General features: G+C 40.3%; 1 protein-coding gene across 5 annotated transcripts in view; it reads right to left on the reverse strand.

Annotated features, from left to right (window-relative positions):
• Positions 1-23,408, reverse strand: part of Znf512 (zinc finger protein 512) — a 38,875-nt gene that overhangs the window by 14,505 nt on the left and 962 nt on the right. For 3 of the 5 annotated variants that reach the window (XR_007211941.1, XM_048353222.1, XM_048353225.1), the window contains 7 exons: positions 8,178-8,365; positions 6,481-6,576; positions 6,127-6,210; positions 4,531-4,655; positions 4,123-4,209; positions 2,747-2,845; positions 1,763-1,930 (listed from right to left, as the gene is read on the reverse strand). Coding sequence is in view for 4 of the 5 variants with exons in the window: in XM_048353222.1 (XP_048209179.1) it covers positions 1,763-1,930; positions 2,747-2,845; positions 4,123-4,209; positions 4,531-4,655; positions 6,127-6,210; positions 6,481-6,576; positions 8,178-8,365 (847 nt within the window). In the remaining variant the exon portion in view is untranslated. The remainder of the gene's footprint in view (positions 1-1,762; positions 1,931-2,746; positions 2,846-4,122; positions 4,210-4,530; positions 4,656-6,126; positions 6,211-6,480; positions 6,577-8,177; positions 8,366-23,408) is intronic. The other 2 variants (XM_048353223.1, XM_048353224.1) reach the window with 2 other exon arrangements.

Consider the following 23,408-nt stretch of genomic DNA (forward strand, 5'->3'; position numbering starts at 1 on the left):
GGCAGGGAAGATTCATAACATGTGAGGCACAACCTCCTGTCACTAAATGAAGTGGAGGGAACTATGAGCTAGGACAGGATGTGGTCCTGAGACACCGAAAACAATTCCCAGCCTACAGCTGTGAGGGAAAGGAGCTCCTGTCGCCTCATGGACTTGAATCCTTTAATAATCTCAATGAGGGGCTGGGAATGTGGCCTAGTGGTAGAGTGCTTGCCTAGCATGCATGAAGCCCTGGGTTCGATTCCTCAGCACCACATATATAGAAAAAGCCGGAAGTGGCGCTGTGACTCAAGTGGCAGAGTGCCATCCTTGAGCAAAAAGAAGCCAGGAGCAGTGCTCAGGCCCTGAGTTCAAGCCCCAGGACTGGCCAAAAACAAGAAATCTCAATGAGTCTAGAGAGTATCTTAAGAAAGGCCTAGCCCCACCAACACTCTGGGTCCAGCCTGGTGAGACTGCAGAGGAGCCAGCTGAGCCACACTGACTTCAAGAGATAAAAAATGTGTTTGTTTGAAGTTATTAGGTTTGTGGTGATCTGCAGCAGCATAGAAAATCATACATCAGAAGCCAAGCACCAGCTGCTCATGCTTGTAATCCTAGCTACTTGGGGAGTGGAGATTGGGAGGATCTTGGTTGGAGGCCAGCCCAAGAAGCAGAGCTTGCTAAACTCCATCTCAATGGAGATGGACATGGTGGCACGAGCCTATCCTAGCAATAATAGTAAACCAAAAATAACTGAATCAATAGTTTTGGCATATGCCAAGGCATGAAAGCCCTATCTTAAAAACAACCAGCAAAAAACAGACCTAGAGGAAAACGGGAGTGGGAGGGAAACTGGAGTGGGAGAACATCTATCTTCCTAAAGAGTACAAAACCAGCTGGCCACTGGTGGCTCATGCTTGTAATCCTAGCTACTCAGGAGGCTGAGATCTGACGACTGTGGTTTGAAGCCAGCCTGGACAGAAAATTCTGAGACTCTACTTCCAATTAAAAAAAAAAAAAAAGCCAGATGAGAGGTGTGGCTCAAGTGGTGGCACCAGCCATGAGCAAACAAAAACAAAACAACACAAAACCAAGTAAAAGCACAAAACCTAAGCTCAAGCACCAATACTAGCACAAACAATAGAGAACTAAGGAACTAACTAGACAAATGTGCCCCAAATTCTAAAATGAGGAATACTTGAGTTTCAATGATGTCATAACAGAGATGATATGGAAATTCAGCTACTCAGGGGGTGGAAAGCAGTATTCCAGTTTAAGGAAAACCCAGGCAAAAAGTTCATGAGGCTAATAAAATATTGTACACTCCAGTCATCCCAGCAATGCAGGAAGCTAAACAGAAGGATCACAATCCAAGTTGACCTAGGCATGAGACCTTATTTTAAAAATAAAACAAAAAGGGCTTGGCTCAAGAAGTAGAACACCAGCCTCACAAGCCCAAGGTCTTGAGTATGTAAAAAAAAAAATTGAGTGTATGTATGTCATATACATTTATAAATGAGTTTGCACTTGCAATATATACATGTGTGTATAAATGTATATATATGTACACATATATATATGGAAACATATCTATCTGGGCTATCCCTTTGAACTTTTATTTCTATAACCTATAATGTTTATAAGGCATAAGAAGAAACAAAGAATGAAGATGAGAACAAAACATTCAATGAGTAAAATGTGACACAAGTAATGCAGCAATGTTATATAGGATATGAGTGATAAGCACTCAGCAAACAGGGTTTAGAGAGGAATCAGTACTCACAGGCCCATGCTCTGACCTCAGGTGATATGCAAGTCCAGCTTTTGATCTATATGGTTTTCCACAATGGTGACACTTTAGAGCCAACTTCTCCAGCTCTGCAGCCCCTTTGCCACATTTTCTTACATGGTACAGATATCCCATAATGCTGGTAAAGGTACTGGAACAACTCTGAATACAGGAAAAAGGCCTACATTAGAATTTTACGCTTTTGATATATTCCTAAATTCCTAAGGAGCCATAAACACTCACTACCATAAACTGCAAAAAAAATACTGTGCTATTACAGGACCCTTACCCATTTCCCACTGGAATAGCTATTCCTTATCCCTCTCTTCCCACTGGAATAGCTATTCCTTATCCCTCTCTGTCCTATCTATGAGCCATAGAGTCAAGCCGTTTAGTTAGGATTTGAGGAACTAAAGCCATGGCCATCTACCTACTGTGATAGAGCTTCCTCCTAGGTCTGTGATCCAACCCCACCCCAATATCAAATAACTAGCAACATCAAAGTTCATCAATAAAGTCATGAGGATCTTTTTCAATCACTGAGATGGCAAGCAGAGAAACATGGAGCATAAATTTGGAGATGTGAAAGAAAACAAAGAACCATTAATGACTACAAGATCTGGAAAAGCTGAAGCTACACTATGCTATAAGATGGCACAGAACTAGGATGTCTATATGGGAAGAAGAGAACTAATAGAAAAGAACAAGAGAGGGCTGGGAATATGGCCTAGTGGCAAGAATGCTTGCCTGCTCCTATACATGAAGGCCTGGGTTCGAGTCCTCAGCACCACATATATAGAAAACGCCAGAAGGGGCACTGTAGCTCAAGTGGCAGAGTGCCATCCTTGAGCAAAAAGAAGCCAGGAGCAGTGCTCAGGCCCTGAGTTCAAGCCCCAGAACTGGCAAAAAAAGAAAAGAACAAGAGAAAGACACGGACTGAAACGCCAGGGAAAGGATATGCTGTCATTGGGCTCTTACCTCGCGCATGCATCTGAGCTTTCCCAGTCTTTTTAAAACTGTCCGGAGTCGCTCTCTCTCATTTGGTTCATCTACTTCATCTCCAGTCTTCAAAATGGGCTGGAAACCAAAAGAAAGATATACTGTGTTCAGATGTGAAAATGGAACCAGGTAACTGAAGGAAGGGGTGAGGTGGGGAGAGATGGGGGAATAGATGAAAGGAGTGACATTGATTAAGACGCAGTATACTCACAAACTGACATGTTGAAATGAAACCCCTTGTACAACTACTTAAAGATTTTTTTCAAGCTGATCCTGGGGCTTAAAATCAGGGACTGACCTAAAAATTGGAGTCTGTTTGCTGTTAATTTCTTCATGGGGACAGCAGGAGCCTCTCAGCTCTTTAGAATTTGGAGATATAACCAAGAACTGAAATCTAAAGGAATCAATTAAAAGAGTTCCTGATCACCTGAACAACCTAGATATGGACATAACCACTGGGCCCTAGCTTATTACTGATAAGGTGATATTAATTAACCATGATAACATTTGGAAGGCACTAGAGAAAAAATAATCAACTGTAACTATAGACTAGTGCTTAATTCCACAGAAAAATAAAGCAAACATTTAATAACAGTCTCTCTTTACATATAACTTTAAAGGAACCTATCTGTGGATATCATGGTTACCAGTTAAAAATTTTTTTCTACCATTTGTCCTTAATAAATCATACTTGATCATTCAAGAAAAAAAATCAGGGCCTGAGTGCTAGCCCTGAGCTTTTTGCTCAAGGCTAGTATTCTACCACTTGAGCCATAGCTTTGCCCCTAGCTTTTTGGGTGATTAAAGAGTCTCATGGGCTTCCTTCAATCCACATTCTTCAGATCATTTCTCCTGAGTGGCTAGGATTATAAGCATGAGGTACCTGGCTACTTAAAGATAATTTTTTTAATGGGTCAGCATATAGAAAAAACAAGTATGTAAAAAAAATTGTAGACAACCAAGAACTGAACTGGTAACTAAGCTGATGACATGAAATTCAAGTTCAGGCTTTCTCCTGACTTTATTCTTCATCTCCTATACTGGCAAAGGAAGTGAAAACATGGGAAATGAAAGTTCTGAGTCTCAGGCTGGAGGTATGCTCAGTGTTAACACTCTTGCCTGCCTAATATCATTGAAAAGAGCTCTGAGTCCACTTCCCTAGATAGAGCCTTTCGGACTAAACACAAAAATATCTCTGGTCCACCTCAAAAGTCTGTATGTAACAGCTATTATGAAGTGTCTTCTTACTAACTCCTCTATGATAACGGAGAGCTCTGCCGTCTGCAATGCAATTACAATCACCTCTGTAAAAGATACTTGACTACTATGTAGGCTCAAAAACATGAAACTCTTACCAAACTATTGTGATTTGCCATGACATGATACTTCATCCCTGCCAGTGAACGAAGTTGTTTCCCACAATGATGACAAGTAAACATTTCCTAAAAGGGGAAAACAGTGCTCAGTGTCAGGCTAGTCAACAGAGGAACAGAATGCCTTAACTGTCTTATGCTGGGATAGGCAAAGAGCATGCATTACTTCTTTTCTCTTACAGATGAGAAAACTGAGGCTCACCTCCCCCCCCAAAAAAAGCTAATTGCCATACTGTACACAGCTAGGTAAATATCTGAACCCAAGTCTATCTTTTCTGTACCACACACTACCCCAAATCCTTTGTAATCAGCAGAGCCCACATAATACCACAGGTCTAAAGTTTGGGTTAAAAAATTCCAATAGTTATATAATGTCACAAAATATTGAACCTGTTTGCAGTTTTCCATGTGTTTCTTTAAACCCTCTATGGTCTTCCTCCCCACTGCCTGGCAGGTAGGACAGGAAACACTGCCTTTATCCACGATTTCTAAGTACCATTGTTCCTCCACACTGCCTACAACAGAGAGAAAGGAACACTTTGTAATCTGTGGTATTTTCTAGAAACAAAAAATATGCTTCCACAATTTAAGAAAAGTATCATAAAATAGTTTTTCCCTTTCCTTTTTTTTTTTTTTGTTTTTTTATTATGGTGCCAGTCCTTGAGCTTGAACTCTGAGCCTGAACTCTGAGCCTGAGTGCTCTCTGAGCTTTTGTGCCCAAGGCTAGTTAGTGTTCTAGCACTTGAGCCACAGCTCCACTTTTGGCTTTTTGATGGTTAATTTGGAGATAAGAATCTCACAGAATTTCCTGCCAGGGCTGGCTCTGAACCATGATCCTCAGATCTCAGCCTCCTGAGCAGGAAGGATTGCAAGTGTGAGCCACTGATGTCAGCTTCTTTATTGTGTGTAGATACTGGAGCTTGAACTCTGGGCCTGGGCTCTGTCCCTGAGCGTTTTTTGCTCAAGACTGACACTCTATCACTTGAAATATAGCTCTACTTCTGGCTTTTTTTAGTGATTAATTGGAGATAAGAATCTCATGGACTTTTCTGCCCAGTCTGGCTTCAAACCTCAAACCTAAGATCTCAGCCTCCTGAGAAGCTAGTATTACAGGTTGTGAGTCACCAGCATCTTGCTAAGTTTTCCCTTTATTGGTAAGACTATAATGATCAGACTCTTACTGTACATAATAGCTAGTATTAATTATTGCATACAATGCAGAGGTTTCTGAAACTCCCAATCTTTTCTCCATGATAAGAACCATCTGAGAAGCACTCTAAGGTCTAGTAGTATAGTATAGGGAGCTGGGAATCATTTTTCTTAGCAAGATCTAAGAATGGGATACTGAGATAGGTAGTGCCTGTTTCCTGAGGGCTTTTCCTATGTGCCTGAGACCATGCTAAATGTTTTCATGTCACTTAAACTACATAATATTTCTGGTTTTATCACTATATATACACAGGACATTGAAATTTGCAGAAGTGAAAAAAACTGAGGCAGATTAGAAAGCTTGAAGTGCCCAAACTTCAAATCTATGTGACTTTCAAACCCAGTTCATTTATTTAACTTTGTTTTTTTTTAAGTGATCTTTTATTAGCATACATAAGTTTTATAAGGGAGGCTTCATTGTGACATTTCACAGATCAGTCTCTCCTATCCCCACTTCTCTCTTTTTTTTTTTGCCAGTCCTGGGGCTTGGACTCAGGGCCTGAGCACTGTCCCTGGCTTCTTTTTGCTCAAGGCTAGCACTCTGCCACTTGAGCCACAGCGCCACTTCTGGCCATTTTCTATATATGTGGTGCTGGGGAACTGAACCCAGGGCTTCATGTATACGAATCAAGTACTCTTGCCACTAGGCCATATCCCCAGCCCTTATTTAACTTTCTTGCTTACAAAAGCTTCAATCCATCATCCCTCACAGACAATAGTCCCACCAAATCAGAGTGTGACAACCATGTCCCACAAAGCTTCAGAGAGAAAGCATACCTGCTTCATAAACTGGTGGTTCCTTTCGAATGCGACGAGTCTGGGATTTGGGATTAGGCTGAGTTTTTGGCCGTTGCTTCCTCCCTGAGACAAGACAGAAACCCAAAGCTCAATCTGTTACCTTTATAGCACCTCCTTCCCTCCTCCTCAACACCCTAGGCCCCAGTCATGACAGATTTCCTTAAGGCATGACCAAATGAAAGGGTGCAAGAAGAAAGGAGGGAGGGCATTTCATTTATTCAGCTAAATTCAAAAGGCTCAAAAGCCAACCAAGGGCCCACACCAAAGTCTCTCTTTTGACCTCAAATTATAAAGCCAAGGGAGGAAAAAGAAATAGCAAAGTTGCTCCCTTACCATAAAGTTTATGCTTCTTCTGAGGAAATTCTCGATAGTCTTCATCTTCTTCCTGCCTAGGTTTCCTTTTTCCTTTGGTTGAAACACCACCTGATCCTGATATAACATACAGAATATAAACTCAGTACAGACTACAAATGAACATCTGGTCCTGCATTCAAAACACTATACACAAGATCATCAAAGGAAAAGATTGTTCTCTAGTGAACACAGCCTTGCACAACTGTTTGTGACAACTCAAGGAACATTGGTTGACTTCTCATTCACTACTGGACTTTTCCTCCCCCCCTTCTGGACTGTTCTCCCTTGAAAGCCATTAGATCTTCCCTGTGAATAAGTGTCCTTCAGAAATGTGTTCTGCTTAAATGTAGTTTTAATTTATTTATATACTTATTTATTATATGTGTTTGTGTGTGTATGTATATGTATTTGAAGTATTGGGGATTGAACTCAGGGCCTCTAACTTACTAGATAAGCACTCTACCACTTAAGTTTTGTTCCTATCTCTGCTTGATCTTGATTTAAGACTGCCACTTACCCTTAAAATGTGACTCTATAGAATATCCTACTCCACAGCTCCTATATCTTCAAAACTAGAAGAACAGAGGGAAATAGTTCTAACTCCATGAAGATAGGCACTCATTTTGGGTCAGGGCCTGGGCACTGACCCTTAGCTTTTTTCCTCGAGGCTAGCATTTTACCACTTGAGCCACAGCTTCACTTCTGGTTTTTAAAATGGTGACTAATTGGAGGTAAGAGTCTCATGTGCTTTCCTGCCTGGGCTGGATTTGAACCATGATCCTTAGATATCAGCCTCCTGAGTAGCTAGAAGTAGGCACAAGACACGGGCACCCAGAGAAGATAGATACTTAAGGAGAAGGATCAACAGAATTCCACTGTACTAAATAGAATGGCAGTTCATGAAAATAATATGTGGTAGGTAGCCCAGCACCTCCCCCCCACAAAATTTGTTTTTTTTCCTTCTTGGTTGTGGGGCTTGAACTCAGGGCCTGCATGCCATCCCTGAGCTCTTTTGTTCAAGACCAAGGTTTCTAAGACTTTGAGTCACAGCACCACTTTCAGTTTTCTGGTGGTTAATTAGAGATGAGAGTCTCACAGACTTTCCTCTCACAGACTTTCCTGCCTGGGCTGGCTCTGAACCGCCATCCTTAGCAGTGCCTAGCTGCACCCTAAAATTTAATCAAAGCTGGATGTGGGCTGGGGATATGGCCTAGTGGCAAGAGTGCTTGCCTCCTATACATGAGGTAGGCCCTGGGTTCAATTCCCCAGCACCACATATACAGAAAATGGCCAGAAGTGGCGCTGTGGCTCAAGTGGCAGAGTGCTAGCCTTGAGCAAAAAGGAAGCCAGGGACAGTGCTCAGGCCCTGAGTCCAAGCCCCAGGACTGGCCAAAAAAAAAAAAAAAAAGCTGGATGTGCTGGTGCACACCTGAAATACCAGTACTCAGGAGACTGAGGAAGGAGGATCATGAGTTCAAGACTAGCCTGGCCTACAAAGTAAGTTCCAGGCTTGCCTAGGCTTCAGAGTAAGACCCGTCTCAAACAAACAAACAACATTTTCTTCAAACACAAATAACACATAAGTAGCATTTAATCCTGTTAAGAGTCATTTACAGTAGTACCTCAAAAGAAAATCTTCAGAGTGTTCTGTCTTGGAAAAGCACAGACACAGATACCTTCGATATGAGAAGTGGCAGCTGGCTTGATCCTTCTCATCTTCATCCAGTAGGTAGATTTTTGGAAGGATGCTGGAAAATCATTCACTGGTTCAGAGGAGGAGGCAGACGATGAGCCACTTAAGGAGTCATCATGAGGGATCGTATACTGGAAACTATTATCCTTTATGGCACACTGGGTCCTGCTACTGACACAACACAAAGATATATACCACAGAGGAGGTCTATATATGTTTTTATATCATAAGAATATAGTCAAGTTGTTACTTGTGGGGAAAAACTTAAAAGCTTGTTTGTTTTTTAAGTACATTATGCCAAGTGCCAGTGGCTCACACCTGTATTCCTAACTTCTCAGGAGACTGAGACCTGAGGATCTTGAAGCCAGCTAGGGCAGGAAAGTCCATGAGGCTCTTATCTCCAATTAAGCATCACTACACCAGAAGTGGAGCTGTGGCTCAAGTGGAAGAGTACTAGCCTTGAGGGGGAGGAGGGGAGGGAAAGCTCAAGGACAGCTCCCAGGACCTAAATTCAAGCCTCAGGACTGGCGAACTTGTGTACACATACACCCATGTACATTATGTCCTAAAAATTACAACAGTCAATTTAACACACCATGTGCAATTATTAGACTTTACTGTAGTCGGAAAGGGTATGCCATCCATATAAATGATCCTTGTGTAGCCCCCAAATGCATTCTTTCCTAGATGTAAGAAAAAAGTAGGCAAAGTAATAAGTATTCTGTGGCCCTTCAGAGACCCTCCAGCATCCCCTGAATCTGTAAGCAGATATGGCTTAGTCTCCCTCTCTGTCTGCTGGGGAGCCAGTAACCAAAGGATGTATATGAAATAGAAAGGAAAAACAAAACAAAACACCAGTGTGTAGTCTATACTCTGATCCATTTTCCTTCTCCCTCAACTTCCTTTCAAAACTGTTCTACACTGTCTTACACACAATATTTAGCTTCCCTAGATAAAAAACAAAGACTATCTTGTGTGAATTACACTAGCCAGATGATTCTGTTAAGCAGCTGGATCTAGCGTCCTAAATCAAAGAGTTAAGAAGGATTATTGAGTAACTACAGCATCACACATTTTTCTAGGTGGCTTAAGATAAGATAGAGCAGTACCAGTTCTCCAAGGACTTTGCTGTTCCAGTAAACATCTGTGAGGGGCTTGCTTCAGACTGAGAGTTTAAAGGAGGCTGAAAACCAGAAAAGGGCCCAAAGGGCAAAAATTAAAGAAAGAGTAAAGTTAGCTTGCTTCAGTAGAATGGATCAACTGGATATGGTGGCACAGGTCTCTAATCCCAGCACTTAGAAGGCTGAGGGAGGATGATCCTGAGTTTGAGGCCTGCCTGGGACACACAGCCCACACTCTGTCTCAAAAGATTCACTTAAAAAAAAAAAAAAGCAGTTACACACACAGGTTTGTTTGTGATTGTAGTGAGAAGAAGTAACACAGGTGACCCAGAAATAAAATATGGTGCTTACTATGGAACACTATGAGGTTGTCAGATGCAATAAACTAAGTATAACCCCTCTGCATATCACCTTTACAATACAGCTTTAAAAAATAAGGGCTGGGGATATGGCCTAGTGGCAAGAGTGCTTGCCTTGTATACATGAAGCCCTGGGTTCAATTCCCCAGCACCACATATATAGAAAATGGCCAGAAGTGGCGCTGTGGCTCAAGTGGCAGAGTGCTAGCCTTGAGCAAAAAGAAGTCAGGAACAGTGCTAAGGCCCTGAGTCCAAGCCCCAGGACTGGCCAAAAATAAATAAATAAATAAATAAATAGAAATTAAGCCTAGACAATGAACTCAATTAAAAGGCAAATTGGGCTGGGAATATGGCCTAGTGGCAAGAATGCTTGCCTTGTATACATGAAGCCCTGGGTTCGATTCCCCAGCACCACATTTATAGAAAATGGCCAGAAGTGGCGCTGTGGCTCAAGTGGCAGAGTGCTAGCCTTGAGCAAAAAGAAGCCAGGGACAGTGCTCAGGCCCTGAGTCCAAGGCCCAGGACTGGCAAAAAAAAAAAGGCAAATTGTTCCCTGAAAAAAAAAGCCGAACAGGAACTCCAGTACAATGTCATCTCAATAAATTAAATACAAATACATACAATAAAATGAATCTACTATTGGGACTCATAAATATTCAAAGACAAACATCACACTCATTAACATGGTTTCCTCAAGGAAGAAGGACTAGACATGGGTACTAAGTAAATATAACACTAGGTCAGTATGCTACGAATAGGAAGTGTGATTTTCATCCTTCTTACATATGGGGCCATATATTAGAAATTTAATACAAAGAAATGGTGGCATACTATATCCCCTTCCTCCTGCTGATCAAGAGGATAAACTCTGGATCTTACTTACATTAAATAAAAGCAGATGGATCCAGGCACCATTGGCTCATGCTTGTAATCCTAGCTATTCAAGAGATAACCATCTCTCTTTTTTTTTTTTTTTGGCCAGTCCTGGGGCTTGGACTCAGGGCCTGAGCACTGTCCCTGGCTTTTTTTTTTTTTTTTCTCTTTCAAGGCTAGCACTCTGCCACTTGAGCCACAGCGCCACTTCTGGCCGCTTTCAGTATATGTGGTGCTCGGGAATTGAACCCAGGGCCTCATGTATACGAGGCAAGCACTCTTACCACTAGGCCATATCCCCAGCCCAAGAGATAACCATCTCTTGGTCAGCCTGGGCAAGAAAGTTTGTGATATTCTTATCTCCAATTAACTACCAAAAAGGCAATAGGGAAAATATGTGGCTCAAGTGGTAAAGTACTTGCTTGGATAAAAAAAGCTCAGGGACAGTACCCAGAGTTCAGGCCCCAAGACCCCTCCCACCCCCCACCCCACACGATTGATTTCATAGGAAAATAGAAATGGGACGAGTGATTAACATGGTATGAGTTTCTTATTTGTGGATTTTTTTTTTGCCAGTCGTGGGGCTTGGGACTCAAGGCCTGGGCACTGTACACGAGTTTCTTTTGCTCAAGGATAGCACTCTATCCCTTGAGCCACAGCACCACTTCCAGCCTTTTCTGTTTATGTGGTGCTAAGGAATCAAACCCAGGGCTTCATGCATGCCAGGCAAGTGCTCTACCTCTAAGCCACTATTTATTGATTTTATTTATTATTTTTGCCAGTCCTAGGGCTTGAACTCAGGGCCTGTGTGCTGTCCCTAATCTTCTTTTGCTCAATGTCAGTGCTCTACCACTTGAGCCACAGCTCCACTTCCAGTTCTTTTGGTAGTTTATTGGAGATAAGAGTCTCACAGACTTTCCTGCCTGGGCTGGTTTCAAACAGATTCTCAGATCTCAGCCTCCTCAGTAGCTAGGATTACTAAGCCACTGGTATCTGGCTTAGTGTTATGGATTTGCAACTAGGTTGCCTCACTTGCAGAGCATCATGTGCAGCTTCAATTCCAATTAAAAAAAAAAAAACAAGCCCATCCTCTTAGGCAAAGAAAGTAGAACACAGTGTGTGAGAGTCCTGGAAAAAAGGGAGAGTGATTGTGCAAGTTAAAGCTTCACTGGAGCTACATATAACAGCAAATCCCAATCCGCCTAGGAAAAGTTTGAAAACTAAGCTTAGTTTTGAACTAAGTGAACCAAACCAACGTAACAAAAGACTATGGAGCTAAAAGATCTGAAACACCTAAACAAATCTCAGAGACCCACTTTTAATAACCCATAGGCAACTCATAACATGGAAACAGCCAAACCAAAGCAAAAATGGAAAGAATAGAAGTGAGATTTACCAATGCCCTCATAGGTGAGAAAAACTTATAGACTAAACCTATGTGGAATGGCTGCTAAAACAAAACCAGTAGCATCTCTAGAAGATCTAAAACAGGATCCCAAACCCATAAAATATCCATAATTTGGTGAGGATTAATTCTGAAATATCACAACACACACATACACACACACACAGTATGACAACACAATAAAGTCTCAGAGGATCATCAGATGTTATCCCCAAGCTGATCCAGACATTAGATATGCCAAACATTTTCAGATGGCTGTTACAATTACTTATAATGCAAACTATACTCTTGGGAACTTAAAAAAAAGGAAAATACACGTGAAATCAAGGAAAAACTAGGAATTATCAGCCAACAGAAAGCATAAAATGGAACCAAGTGAAATTTTAGTATTGAAAAATGCAGTATCTGAAATAAAGAATACTACATAAGGTCCTCGGTAGAAGGGAGATGACAGAGGAAAATCTGTGAACTTGAAGATAGAGTGAAGGGGAAGAAAAAGAAAAACAAAGGCTAGAAAACAGCCAGTAGAGTCCGATAACCTTTAGTTCAATTGCCAAGTTCTAACCTCAATGTAGTTCTGTAATTTCATAAGAGAGAAGATACTGAGGTAGAAAAACACCGATGAAAGAAGTAATGGTAGAAAATCTCCTAAATTCAGTGGCAAATAGGAACTGCAAGATTCAAGGAGCTCAATAACCATTGAATATGATTAATAAAAGAAAAGCACAGGTCTGGGAATATGGCCTAGTGGTAGAGTGCTTGTCTCGCACACATGAAGCCCTGGGTTCAATTCCTCAGCACCACATACATAGAAAAGGCCAGAAATGAGGCTCTGGCTCAAGTGGCAGAGTAATAGCCTTGAGCGAAAAAAAGCCAGGAACAGGGCTCAGGTCCCAAGTTCAAGCCCCAGGCCTGGCAAAAAGAAGGAAAGAGGGGGGGCACAATTATGCACATCTTAATGAAACTCTCACACCAAAGGTTTATTAAAATCTAGAGGGTAGCTCCAGAAAGTAATATTTACATGACAGGAAACAATAATCCAAACTGTCATAGATTCCCCCACAGAAACAAGGCCAGACAGAAGACAACACAACATAATCCCGAGAGCTCTATCTTGAACGAAAATATCCTACCAGAATATTTCTTAAAGAAAAACAGAAAATCTGTTGTCAGAAAACCTGCTAAGTAAGAAAGCTAGTTATTCCAGCTGAAGAAAGTGATGAAGAAAATGAAGAGAATGAAGAAAAGAACAAAATGTTAAATGACTAAGGTAAACATGTTATTTAATGCAAAAATTTAACATTATCTGGTAAGGTTTTCAATAGATTTGATACAATACATATGGCAATACAACATAATGATAGGTAGACAGGCAGTTAAAGAAACCTACATGGTAGTGAGGTGTTTTTTTGTTTGTTTTTGCCGGTCCTGGGCTTGGACTCAGGGCCTGAGCACTGTCCCTGGCTTCTTTTTGCTCAAGGCTAGCACTCTGCCACTTGAGCCACAGCACCACTTCTGGCCATTTTCTATATATGTGGTGCTGGGGAATCGAACCCTAGGCTTCATGTAAACGAGGCAAGCACTCTTGCCACTAGGCCATATTCCCAGCCAGTAGTGAGGTTTTTAAGCTTAAGCAAAGTGGAAGAATATTAACTCTAAGTAGAAAATAAAAGAATATATACATTGTAATTCCTAAAGCATCAGTAAGTTAAAAAAAAAAGAGCCATAGACAAAAACTCAATAGTACATTTAAAATATAACACTAAATATTCAAATAATCTGAAGAAGAACAAAGGAAGAAACAATAGGGCAGATGGAGGTCAAATAATAAAAAGATAGATCTAAATCCAACCCTATCAATATCAATGCAAGTGTCTGTGATCTAAGTACTTCAGTTTAGTTAGCAAGTAACAGCCAATAAAAAGGCAATGTCTTATACGCATCTACAAAAGGAAGCCTATAAATATAGAGATACATAGATTGAAAATAAATAGTTGAAAAAACTATACAATCAGTAAACATAAGCTAGCGTAGCTATTATGAGTAGTCATAAATGGACACTTCCTACTGACAAAAGTGTCAAAGGACAATTATGTCCTTGTGTGTGCCTAATAAAAGACACTCAAAGTACTCAAAGCAAAATACTGAGAGGAAAAACAGACAATTCCACAATCTTAGAAAAATGTCCTTTCCACACTTGATAGAATTATTAGTTAAAAATTCAGGCCAGGTGCTAGAGGCTCACCTGTAACCTTGGAGGCTGAGCTTTGAAGATCGTGGTATGATGCCAGTCCAGGGAGCAAAGTCTGTGAGATGTGTATCTCCAATTAATCACCAAGAAGCCAGAAGTGGAGTTGTGGCTCAATTGGCAGAGTACCAGCCTTGAGCAAAAAGCTAAGGGACAGCATTCAAGCCTTTGTGCTCACACTCACATACACACAATTCAGTGAAGACATAATTATATGAACTACATTATTAACCATCTTGTTCTAATCATTAACATGTATAGAATACTGTATATAGGATTCTTTTCAAGTGTGCATTATGCATTCACTAAGACAGAGCAACTTTTGTGCCATAAACTTGTATCAAAGGACAAAAATCACAGTATCTTTGACCACATCAGAATCAAATTAGAAACTAACAGCAGTAAGGTACTGAAAAACAAAACACACACATACACATAAACATACACAAATCCAAATATCTGGAAGCCAAATAATCTACTTCTAAATAACTCATAGGTCAAAAATGGAATTGCAAAAAAATTGAAAATATTTTATACTAACAACAAAAATACATTCATTCTAATATGTAGATACAATTAGGAACATTTGGAAACATAAAGCTGTAATTGCTAATATTAGAAATGAAGATTTAAAATCAGTGGCTTAAGATTTCATTATAAGATACCTTAAAAAGAAGAGCAAAGTTAAGAAGAAAAACTGAATTCATAAACTAGGAAACAGACAACAGAGAAAATGTAATTATTTGGAATGAACATTAACTAAGAATGCTAAGCTGATCAAAAAATAGGACCATAAACAAACAGTATCAGAAATGAAAGAGTATCCCATATCATACAGGCATTACAATAATAATTAGGAGCTGGGAGCAGTGACCTGTAATACCAGCTATGTGGGACACAGAGATTGTGAGGATGGCGTTTTAAGACCAGCCTGAATACTAGTGAGTTATATATATGCTACCCTGAACTACAAGGTGAGACCTGGCCTCAAACAAAATCAAATCCTAGCTTAGTGGCTCATGCCTGTAACCCTAGCAACTCAGGAGGCTGAGATCCTAAAATTGCAGTTCAAAGAGAGCCTGGACAGAAAAGCCCATAAGACTCTTTTCTCTAGCTACCTAAAAAGTTTGAAGTGGAGATGTGGTTCAAGAGGCAGAGCATCAGATGAGCAAAACAGCCAACAAGATCTCAAGGCCCTGTATCTGCCCTTCAGTTACTAGTTCCAGGAATTGTTTTTTAGATCTCTAGAATTTTCTTTGTAGTCATATAATCCTGAGTTCTAAATCTGAAAGACCCCACCCCATCTCAACCCATAGTTGGGCACAGAGCAGTATGTATCAGTCATTCAAGCTATGTGGCAGGCTAGGATCAGCTGGATCATGGTTCTAGGCCAGCCTGGGCAGGAAAGTCCTCAAGGCTCCATCTCCAATTAAAAAAAAAAAATAGCCAAGCTAGGGGCATTGCTTAGGTGGTAGAATGCCAGCTGTAAGAAAGCTGGGCAATTACAAGGTACCTTAGTTCAAGCCCAAGTATCGGCAAAATAAATTAAATAACCAGCACAAAATGGGCTGCAGGCATAGCTGACTGGTAGAGTATCTGCCCAGCAAGAATGAGGGCCCAAGTTCAAACTCCACTACCTCCAAAAAAGAATTTTAAAAATATCTGGAACGACACTAACAACAACAACAACAAACCCACAAGATTTTTACTAGGTGAACTATAACACAGCCAGGAGTAGTAGCACTACCTACTTCCAGAACTCAGGAGGCAGAAGCAGGAGCGTTAAGGGCTCAAGACCAGTCTGAGATACACAGCAAGGCTCTATTACAAAATAAAACAAAAAAGGAGAAAGAACGGAAGAGAGGGAGGAAGGAAGAGGGGAGGAAAGGGAAAAGCAGAAGAGAAACAAAAAGAGGAGGAAGAAGAGGGACAGAAAGAGAGATAAAAAAAGAGAAGCTATTAACATAGCTGAGAGAACTTAAGGTGACATAAATGGAAAAGTACAAGATGTACATAAATCCCAAAGTTAGAAAACTTACCTACTTTCAAGACTTAAATCTAAACATCATAACATCAACAGAATAAGGAAAATCTAGAAACAGACCAACAAATGTTCACTTTTTTTTTTTTTTTTACTTTTTTCAGACTGGAAATGAGCCCAGGGCCTCAGGCATACCTAGCAAGTATTCTACCACTAAGTTACATTGCCAGTCCTTTCTTATGCTTTCAATTTTAGTTTGAGACAGTGTCTCAATAAGTTGCCTAGGCTGGGGTCCACATTTTGATCTTCCTACCTCAGCCTCTGAAGTAACTGGAGCTACAGATACATGCCATCATTCCTAGCTTGGCAATTCTTTGGAAAGTCTTTGCAACAAGGGACTGCATATGCAAGGGGGAAACAGACTCTCACCACACACAAAAATTAACTCCAAGCTGGGCACTGATGGTTCACGCCTGTAATCCTAGCTACTCAGGAGGCTGAGATTTCAGGATTGCCATTCAAAGCCACTGGGAAAGTCTGTGAGACTCTTACCTTCACTTAACCACCAGAAAACCAGAAGGGTGCTATGGCTCAAAGTGGCAGAGCAATAACCTTGAACAGAAGAGCTCCAGGCCCAGAGTTCAAGCCCCATGATTGACAAAAAAAAAAAAAAAAAATTCAAACGAATCAGAGTCCAAAATGTAAAACCTACAAAACTTCTAGACAATAGGACTTAGGAGGTGAAGACAATCGAAGATTTCAGGGTCAAGGCTGATCTGGGGTACAAAGCAAGGTACACACACACACACACACACACACACACACACACACACACACACACACAAAGCTGGCGGTGGCACACAGAATCCCAGTTTATGGATGCCTGGGTGAACGTGTGAGACCCTGGATCAAGTGATAGAGTGCTTGCCTAGCAAGCACAAGGCCATAGTTCAAGCTTCAGTACTTCAATAAATGGGGTTAAGTCTCAGAACTGCAATAAACAAACAAAAAAACAACAACTACTGAAGAAAGAGAAAATCTTTAAAATTAGGGGAGGTAAATGTTTCTTAACTAGAGTTTTAAATGAAACATGAATGGATCGTTTTTAATGACTATTTTTTAAATTTTATTATTATCATTATTATTATTATTTTGCCAGTCCTGTCTTCAATTTAGGGTCTGGGCACTGTCCCTGAACTTTTGCTCAAGGCTAACACTCTACCATTTGAGCCACAGTGCCACTTCCAGCTTTTTCTGTTTTTGTGGTACTGAGAAATTGAACTCAGGGCTTCATGCATGCTAGGCAAGCAATCTACCACTAAGCCACATTCCTAGCCCATGACTACAATTTTTTTGTTCTTTAAAATATGCCATTAAGGCCTAACGTATGAACCTGTAACCTCTCTGTACATCACTGTGACAATAAATAAGAAAAAAAATAAAATATGCCATTGAGAACATGAAAAAGCAAACCACAGTCATATCCTACATTCAAAACCTATGTATCAAAGAGCTGTATTCAGAATATACATTATGAAAAATATTACAACGCAGCTGGGTGCTGGTGATTTATACCTGCAAACCTAGCTATTTGGGAAGCTGAAAATGGGAGGATTGTGGTTTAAGGCCAGCCCAGGCAGAAAGGGTTCTTTCTCAACACACAGCTGGGTGCAGTGGTATGTATCTAGCATCCCAAGCTGTATGAGAGACTGAGAGTGGGAAGGCTGTGGTGCCAGGCAATTCCAGACAGGAAGTTGGAGAGGTGGTGCATGCCTAGAACAGTTTAGGTGAGACTCTATCCTAAAAGTAACCAGTGAAAAACAGGGATAAAGGCATGACTCATCAGCATCATGCCAGAAAGGCCTGAGTTCAAATCCCATGGACAAAAATTTAAAAAAGAAATACAACTCCATAATAAGACAACTTAAAAAAAATCTGTATCAGTCCTGAGGTTTAAACTTGGGGCTTGGGTGCTGTTCTGGAGCTTTTTTACTCAAGGCTAGCACAGCTCCACTTCCAGTATTTTTGTTATTGTTGTTGTTGGAGGGGGGTGGTTAATTGGAGATAAGAGCTTCATGGACTTTCCTGCTCTATCTGGCTTTGAATTTGAACCCACAATCCTCAGATCTCAGCTTCCTGAGCAGTTAGAATTACAGGCACCAGGCACCAACATGTGGCAAGCTAATTTATTATGTAATGGGTAGGATTAGAGGTATAGCTCAGTAGTAGAGCACTTCCCAAACATGTTCAAGGGGCTGGGGATATGGCCTAGTGGCAAGAGTGCTTGCCTCCTATACATGAGGCCCTGGGTTCAATTCCCCAGCACCACATATACAGAAAATGGCCAGAAGTGGTGCTGTGGCTCAAGTGGCAGAGTGCTAGCCTTGAGCAAAAAGAAGCCAGGGACAGTGCTCAGGTCCTGAGTCCAAGCCCCAGGACTGGCCAAAAAAAAAAACCAAACACACACACCCAAACATGTTCAAGGACCTGTTTGTATTCCAGGTCAAAAATCCTTTGTGTGCATGTTTGAAAATGGAATGAAATTTATTGAGATGATTTGGGAAGGGGACAGGGAGTGTGTGGAGGTACACTGTATGCACATATGAACATGTCAAATGAAACCTCCTTGTACAACTAACTGATGCTAAGAAAAACATTTTTAAAAAGTGATGGCCCCAAAAAGAGGAGGAGACTGGCGGAAAAGGACGTAAAGAGATATACAGAAAACAATATACACATGGTCAACAAGCCATAAACATATATTCAACATTTTTTTTTCTTGTCAGGTGTGGGGCTGTCACTGAGCTCTTTTGCTTAAGGCTACCACTTTGAGCCACAGCACTTCTGGTTTTTCTGGTGGTTAATTGGAGATAAAAAGTCTCACAGACTTTCCTGCCCAGGCTAGCTTTGAACCACAATCCTGAGATCTCAGCCTCCTGAGTAGCTGGAATTACAGATGTGAGCCACCAGCACCCAGCCTGAACATCATTTATAAACACGTTGTTTCTAAATAAAAACCACAAATTAAAAATACAGAGTTGGGGCTGGGAATATGGCCTAGTGGCAAGAGTGCTTGCCTCGTATACCTGAAGCCCTGGGTTCGATTCCTCAGTACCACATATATAGAAAATGGCCAGAAGTGGAGCTGTGGCTCAAGTGGCAGAGTGCTAGCCTTGAGCAAAAAGAAGCCAGGGACAGTGCTCATGCTCTGAGTTCAAGGCCCAGGACTGGCAAAAAATCAAACAAACAAACAAACAAAAAACTACAGAGCCATTACTATATACCTATTAAAGATGGACTTTTGTTGTTGGGGGCGTGGCTCAAGAGGGCAGAACAAACACTCTCTAGCAAGCACAAGACCTTGAGTTCAAATCACAGACTGGCCAAAAAAGAAGACCGACTCTCATATATTTTATGAATGTAAAATTATAAAAAATAAAAATAATAGTTTGGAAAAGTCACTTTCCCCCAAAATTAAATATTCCAGTTCTATGACTATCAATATAGATGGAAAATATTTCAGGTATTTAACAAGTAAAATAAAAACATTTCTCCACACAAAAGTTGTACATGAATCTAATATAGTAGCTTTTTTTAAAATAATAATCCAAACTGAAAATAACCCAAATATCCATCCATCAAGATGGATGGCTAAACAAATTGTTACATCCATAATTAAATTCTACTCAGCAATAAAAACTACTTTTATCTCTAAATTGTTATTCTGAGATGAAATCTTTTTTTAAGTACTTAATTTTAAAGTGACTTAATTTATAGAAAATTCTACAACATGGAAACCACTGTACACTGAGGGAAAAAAAAAGTTTAGATAAGAGTGAAGGGATGGGGGGGTATGAGGGACAAGGTAACAAACAGTACAAGTAATGTATCCAATGCCTAACGTATGAAACTGTAACCTCTCTGTACATCAGTTTGATAATAATGTGAAGAAAAAAAAAGAGTGAAGGGAGGACTGGACTGCAAAAGGACACACAAAAAAAACCTTGGGAAAAAATGGAAATATCACTTTGCTGTGTGATGCTTTCACAGATGCATGCATATATCCAAGTTGATCATAGTATATATACTTAATAAGTGCAACCTATTGTCTTGTCCTTCAATTGTACCTCAATAAAGCTACAACAGTTGACAACGGGAACTAACATCTAAAACCCACCATTCCCAAAAGGAAAGAACTACTGAAAATAGACTTTGCAGTAACAATAGGCTTAAAGAGCCGAGTCCCAGGTGGCTGGCTCCTCCTAGGAAACTCTCTAATGAGAATTTCTTTATGATTAAGAGTATAATTAAGAAATACTGATATCCCCGCTAATAAATAAGCATGAACACAGTATAAAGAAAGCAACAGTTCATATGATCAGCGATATTTTAATATAATTTTATTGTTATTATTGAGGTGTTATACAGAGGGATTACCATTTCATAAGCCAGGTAATGAATACAACTCTTTTTGGACAATATAACTCCTTCCTTTGATTGAACAACAATATTTTAAAGATTGACTCAAGCGTGGTGCTAATAGCTCACATTTGTAATCCTAGCTACTCAGGAGGCTGAGATCTGAGGATGGAGGCTAAAGCCAGCCAGGGTAGGAAAGTTTGTGAGACTCTTAGCTCCAATAAGTCAGGAAAAGCAGAAAGTAGCACTATGGCTCAAGTGGTAGAACATTAGCTTTGAAGGACACTGTCCACGCCCTGAGTTCAGGCCTCAGGCCTGGCATCAAAATAAATTTTTTTTAAAAAATTAAACAATATATGCATACACGCATACACACACACACACACACACACACACACACACACACACACACACCCCTACACCTAGGTCAAGATGGTTAGGGAATCTCTCCCTCTAGGTTATTATCTTGTTTTTAAAGGACACAGAAAAAAAGTTTCCAAGTACATTGTACTACCTACCCACCAATTCAAGCATTTCATTATTTGTTAAAAACAAGGTTAACCTCAGACTTCCATATGTGATAATAAATATGAAGAGGCATTATGAAAAAATGGCTACCATAATTACAGTGATTTGATAATTTGTCATCACCATGTAGCAGACCTCAGGTCTTTGCCACAAAAATGAAAAAGCTTAAGCCTATTTTTCAACCCTTTTCTGATATACAAGAATTTTTAAGAACTAGTTTGAGTATTTAGATTTCTTGGAAAAGAATTTTAGTTTATCTCCATATCCTTTGTTGTTATAATTCTGCCGATCTGAAATAGCTGGGGTTCTTCATGGTTTCATTCTCTACTTTTTTTCCTAATCTCATTTGTCATCATTGGTTCTCAAATTTCAGTCTCCTAGGAAGCTAGTTAAAAATAAGGATTCCCTTGGCTGGGTGCTGGTGGCTCATGCCTATAATACTAGCTACTCAAGAGGCTGAGATCTAAGGATGGAGGTTTGAAGCCAGGCTGTGCAGGAAAGAAAAATCTGTCAGATTCTTATCTCCAATAAACTACTCAGAAAAGCTGGAAGTAGCACTGTAGCTCAAGTGGTAGAGTGCTGGCTTGAGCAAAAAGCTCAGAGACAGCACGTGCACACGCGCACACACACACAACTCCCAACAATTCTGATTCTGATTAAGTGATAAGAGCACACACATCTTCTATTTTAACAATTATCTCCAAGGGAACCAATACACATTTGAGAAACACTGCTTTAACCACTTCCCTAGATCTTATGAATAGTCTCATTTGTGAAAGGAAATATCTCCAATTACATTTTATAATTGATGATTCTCTATTCAATATTTCAGAACAACTCTTCGTTGGAGGTCCAAATCAATTCATATTTGTCCCAAATGTTGCTCCTCATTCAGAACTTTCCAATTCAGTGAATGCTTTCAACATCATTTGGTTACCAAAGCCAAAAACCTACAGATATCCTTCCTCTTTGCTTCTCACCTCTAATCATCCTGTATATTCCCTACATATTACCATGAGTCTACAATATATTGCTTCTATTCCAGGCCACACATTCTCCATTTCTTCTTCAGTTACTATAATAGTTTTGGAACCAGTTTCCAAGCACCCTTCCAATCCATCCTTTACAAGGCTATGGTTCCCTTCCAGTATAAAATTCCAACATGTTGGCATGCCATAAAAGGCCCTTTTGACTGGCTCTTGTCAATCTTTCTAAAAATGTCCCTGCAAACCTCCCATCCTTTGTGCCAATGATATGGAACTACTTGTTATAAACTTCTTTTACCAGTTCAAAATGCTTTTCTCTCGTGAAAAATTCTTTCTCCAGACTTAATTGCTTCATTTCTTGATTTTCAACCCTGTGCTTAGGAGTGACTTTCTCTGCTAACCATTCTCTTTGAAATGATCACTTCCCTTCCCCAACGGCGAGTATTAAATTCCCACTCAAAAATATTTACTAAGCCAGGTATGATGATGACTGCCTATATCCCAACACTCAGGAAGGATGAGAAGAGGAAAATCTCAAGTTCCAGGCCAGCCTAGATCACACAGTGGGAATCGCCCCTCCCCAGCCAGGAGAAAAAAAATATATTACACTATATTGTGCTGTTGTACTTGAAAATCTCTGCTTCTGGAATGCTAGTTCTGTTTTTCATCTGTATGCCTAACCCACTAAACAATGGGCACAAAGCAAACAGTTGTGTTACCTGAATGAATGTATTCATGTAAGGAGCATTTCTAATGAGAATCTCTTATGTATTAACCACGGAAAATTTTCCAGTACACAGAATAAACTGTCATTGCAGCCAAGTAGTTGGAAATTTTTTAAAAATTATCTTTATTCTTGGGGCTGGGGATATGGCCTAGTGGCGAGAGAGCTTGCCTCGTATACATGAGGCCCTGGGTTCGATTCCCCAGCACCACATATACAGAAAACAGCCAGAAGTGGCGCTGTGGCTCAAGTGGCAGAGTGCTAGCCTTGAGCAAAAGGGAAGCCAGGGACAGTGCTCAGGCCCTGAGTCCAAGGCCCAGGACTGGCCAAAACAAAACAAAAAAAACAAAAATTATCTTTATTCTTTATTTCTGACTCCATTAATGTGTGCAAAAAATGCCAAGTCTACCACTCAGTCATACATTCTATATTTGTATATATATACATATGCATACATATATACATATATATGTACATATATATATACATACATACATATGTCAAGCTAGGTTTTCCTTCCCCACCATAGGTTTAGACCTGCACGGTCCAATCCAGTAGCCACTATCTACA

This window comes from Perognathus longimembris, chromosome 8 (genome assembly GCF_023159225.1).
Source record: "Perognathus longimembris pacificus isolate PPM17 chromosome 8, ASM2315922v1, whole genome shotgun sequence".
In the NCBI taxonomy this organism is placed as follows: domain Eukaryota; kingdom Metazoa; phylum Chordata; class Mammalia; order Rodentia; family Heteromyidae; genus Perognathus; species Perognathus longimembris.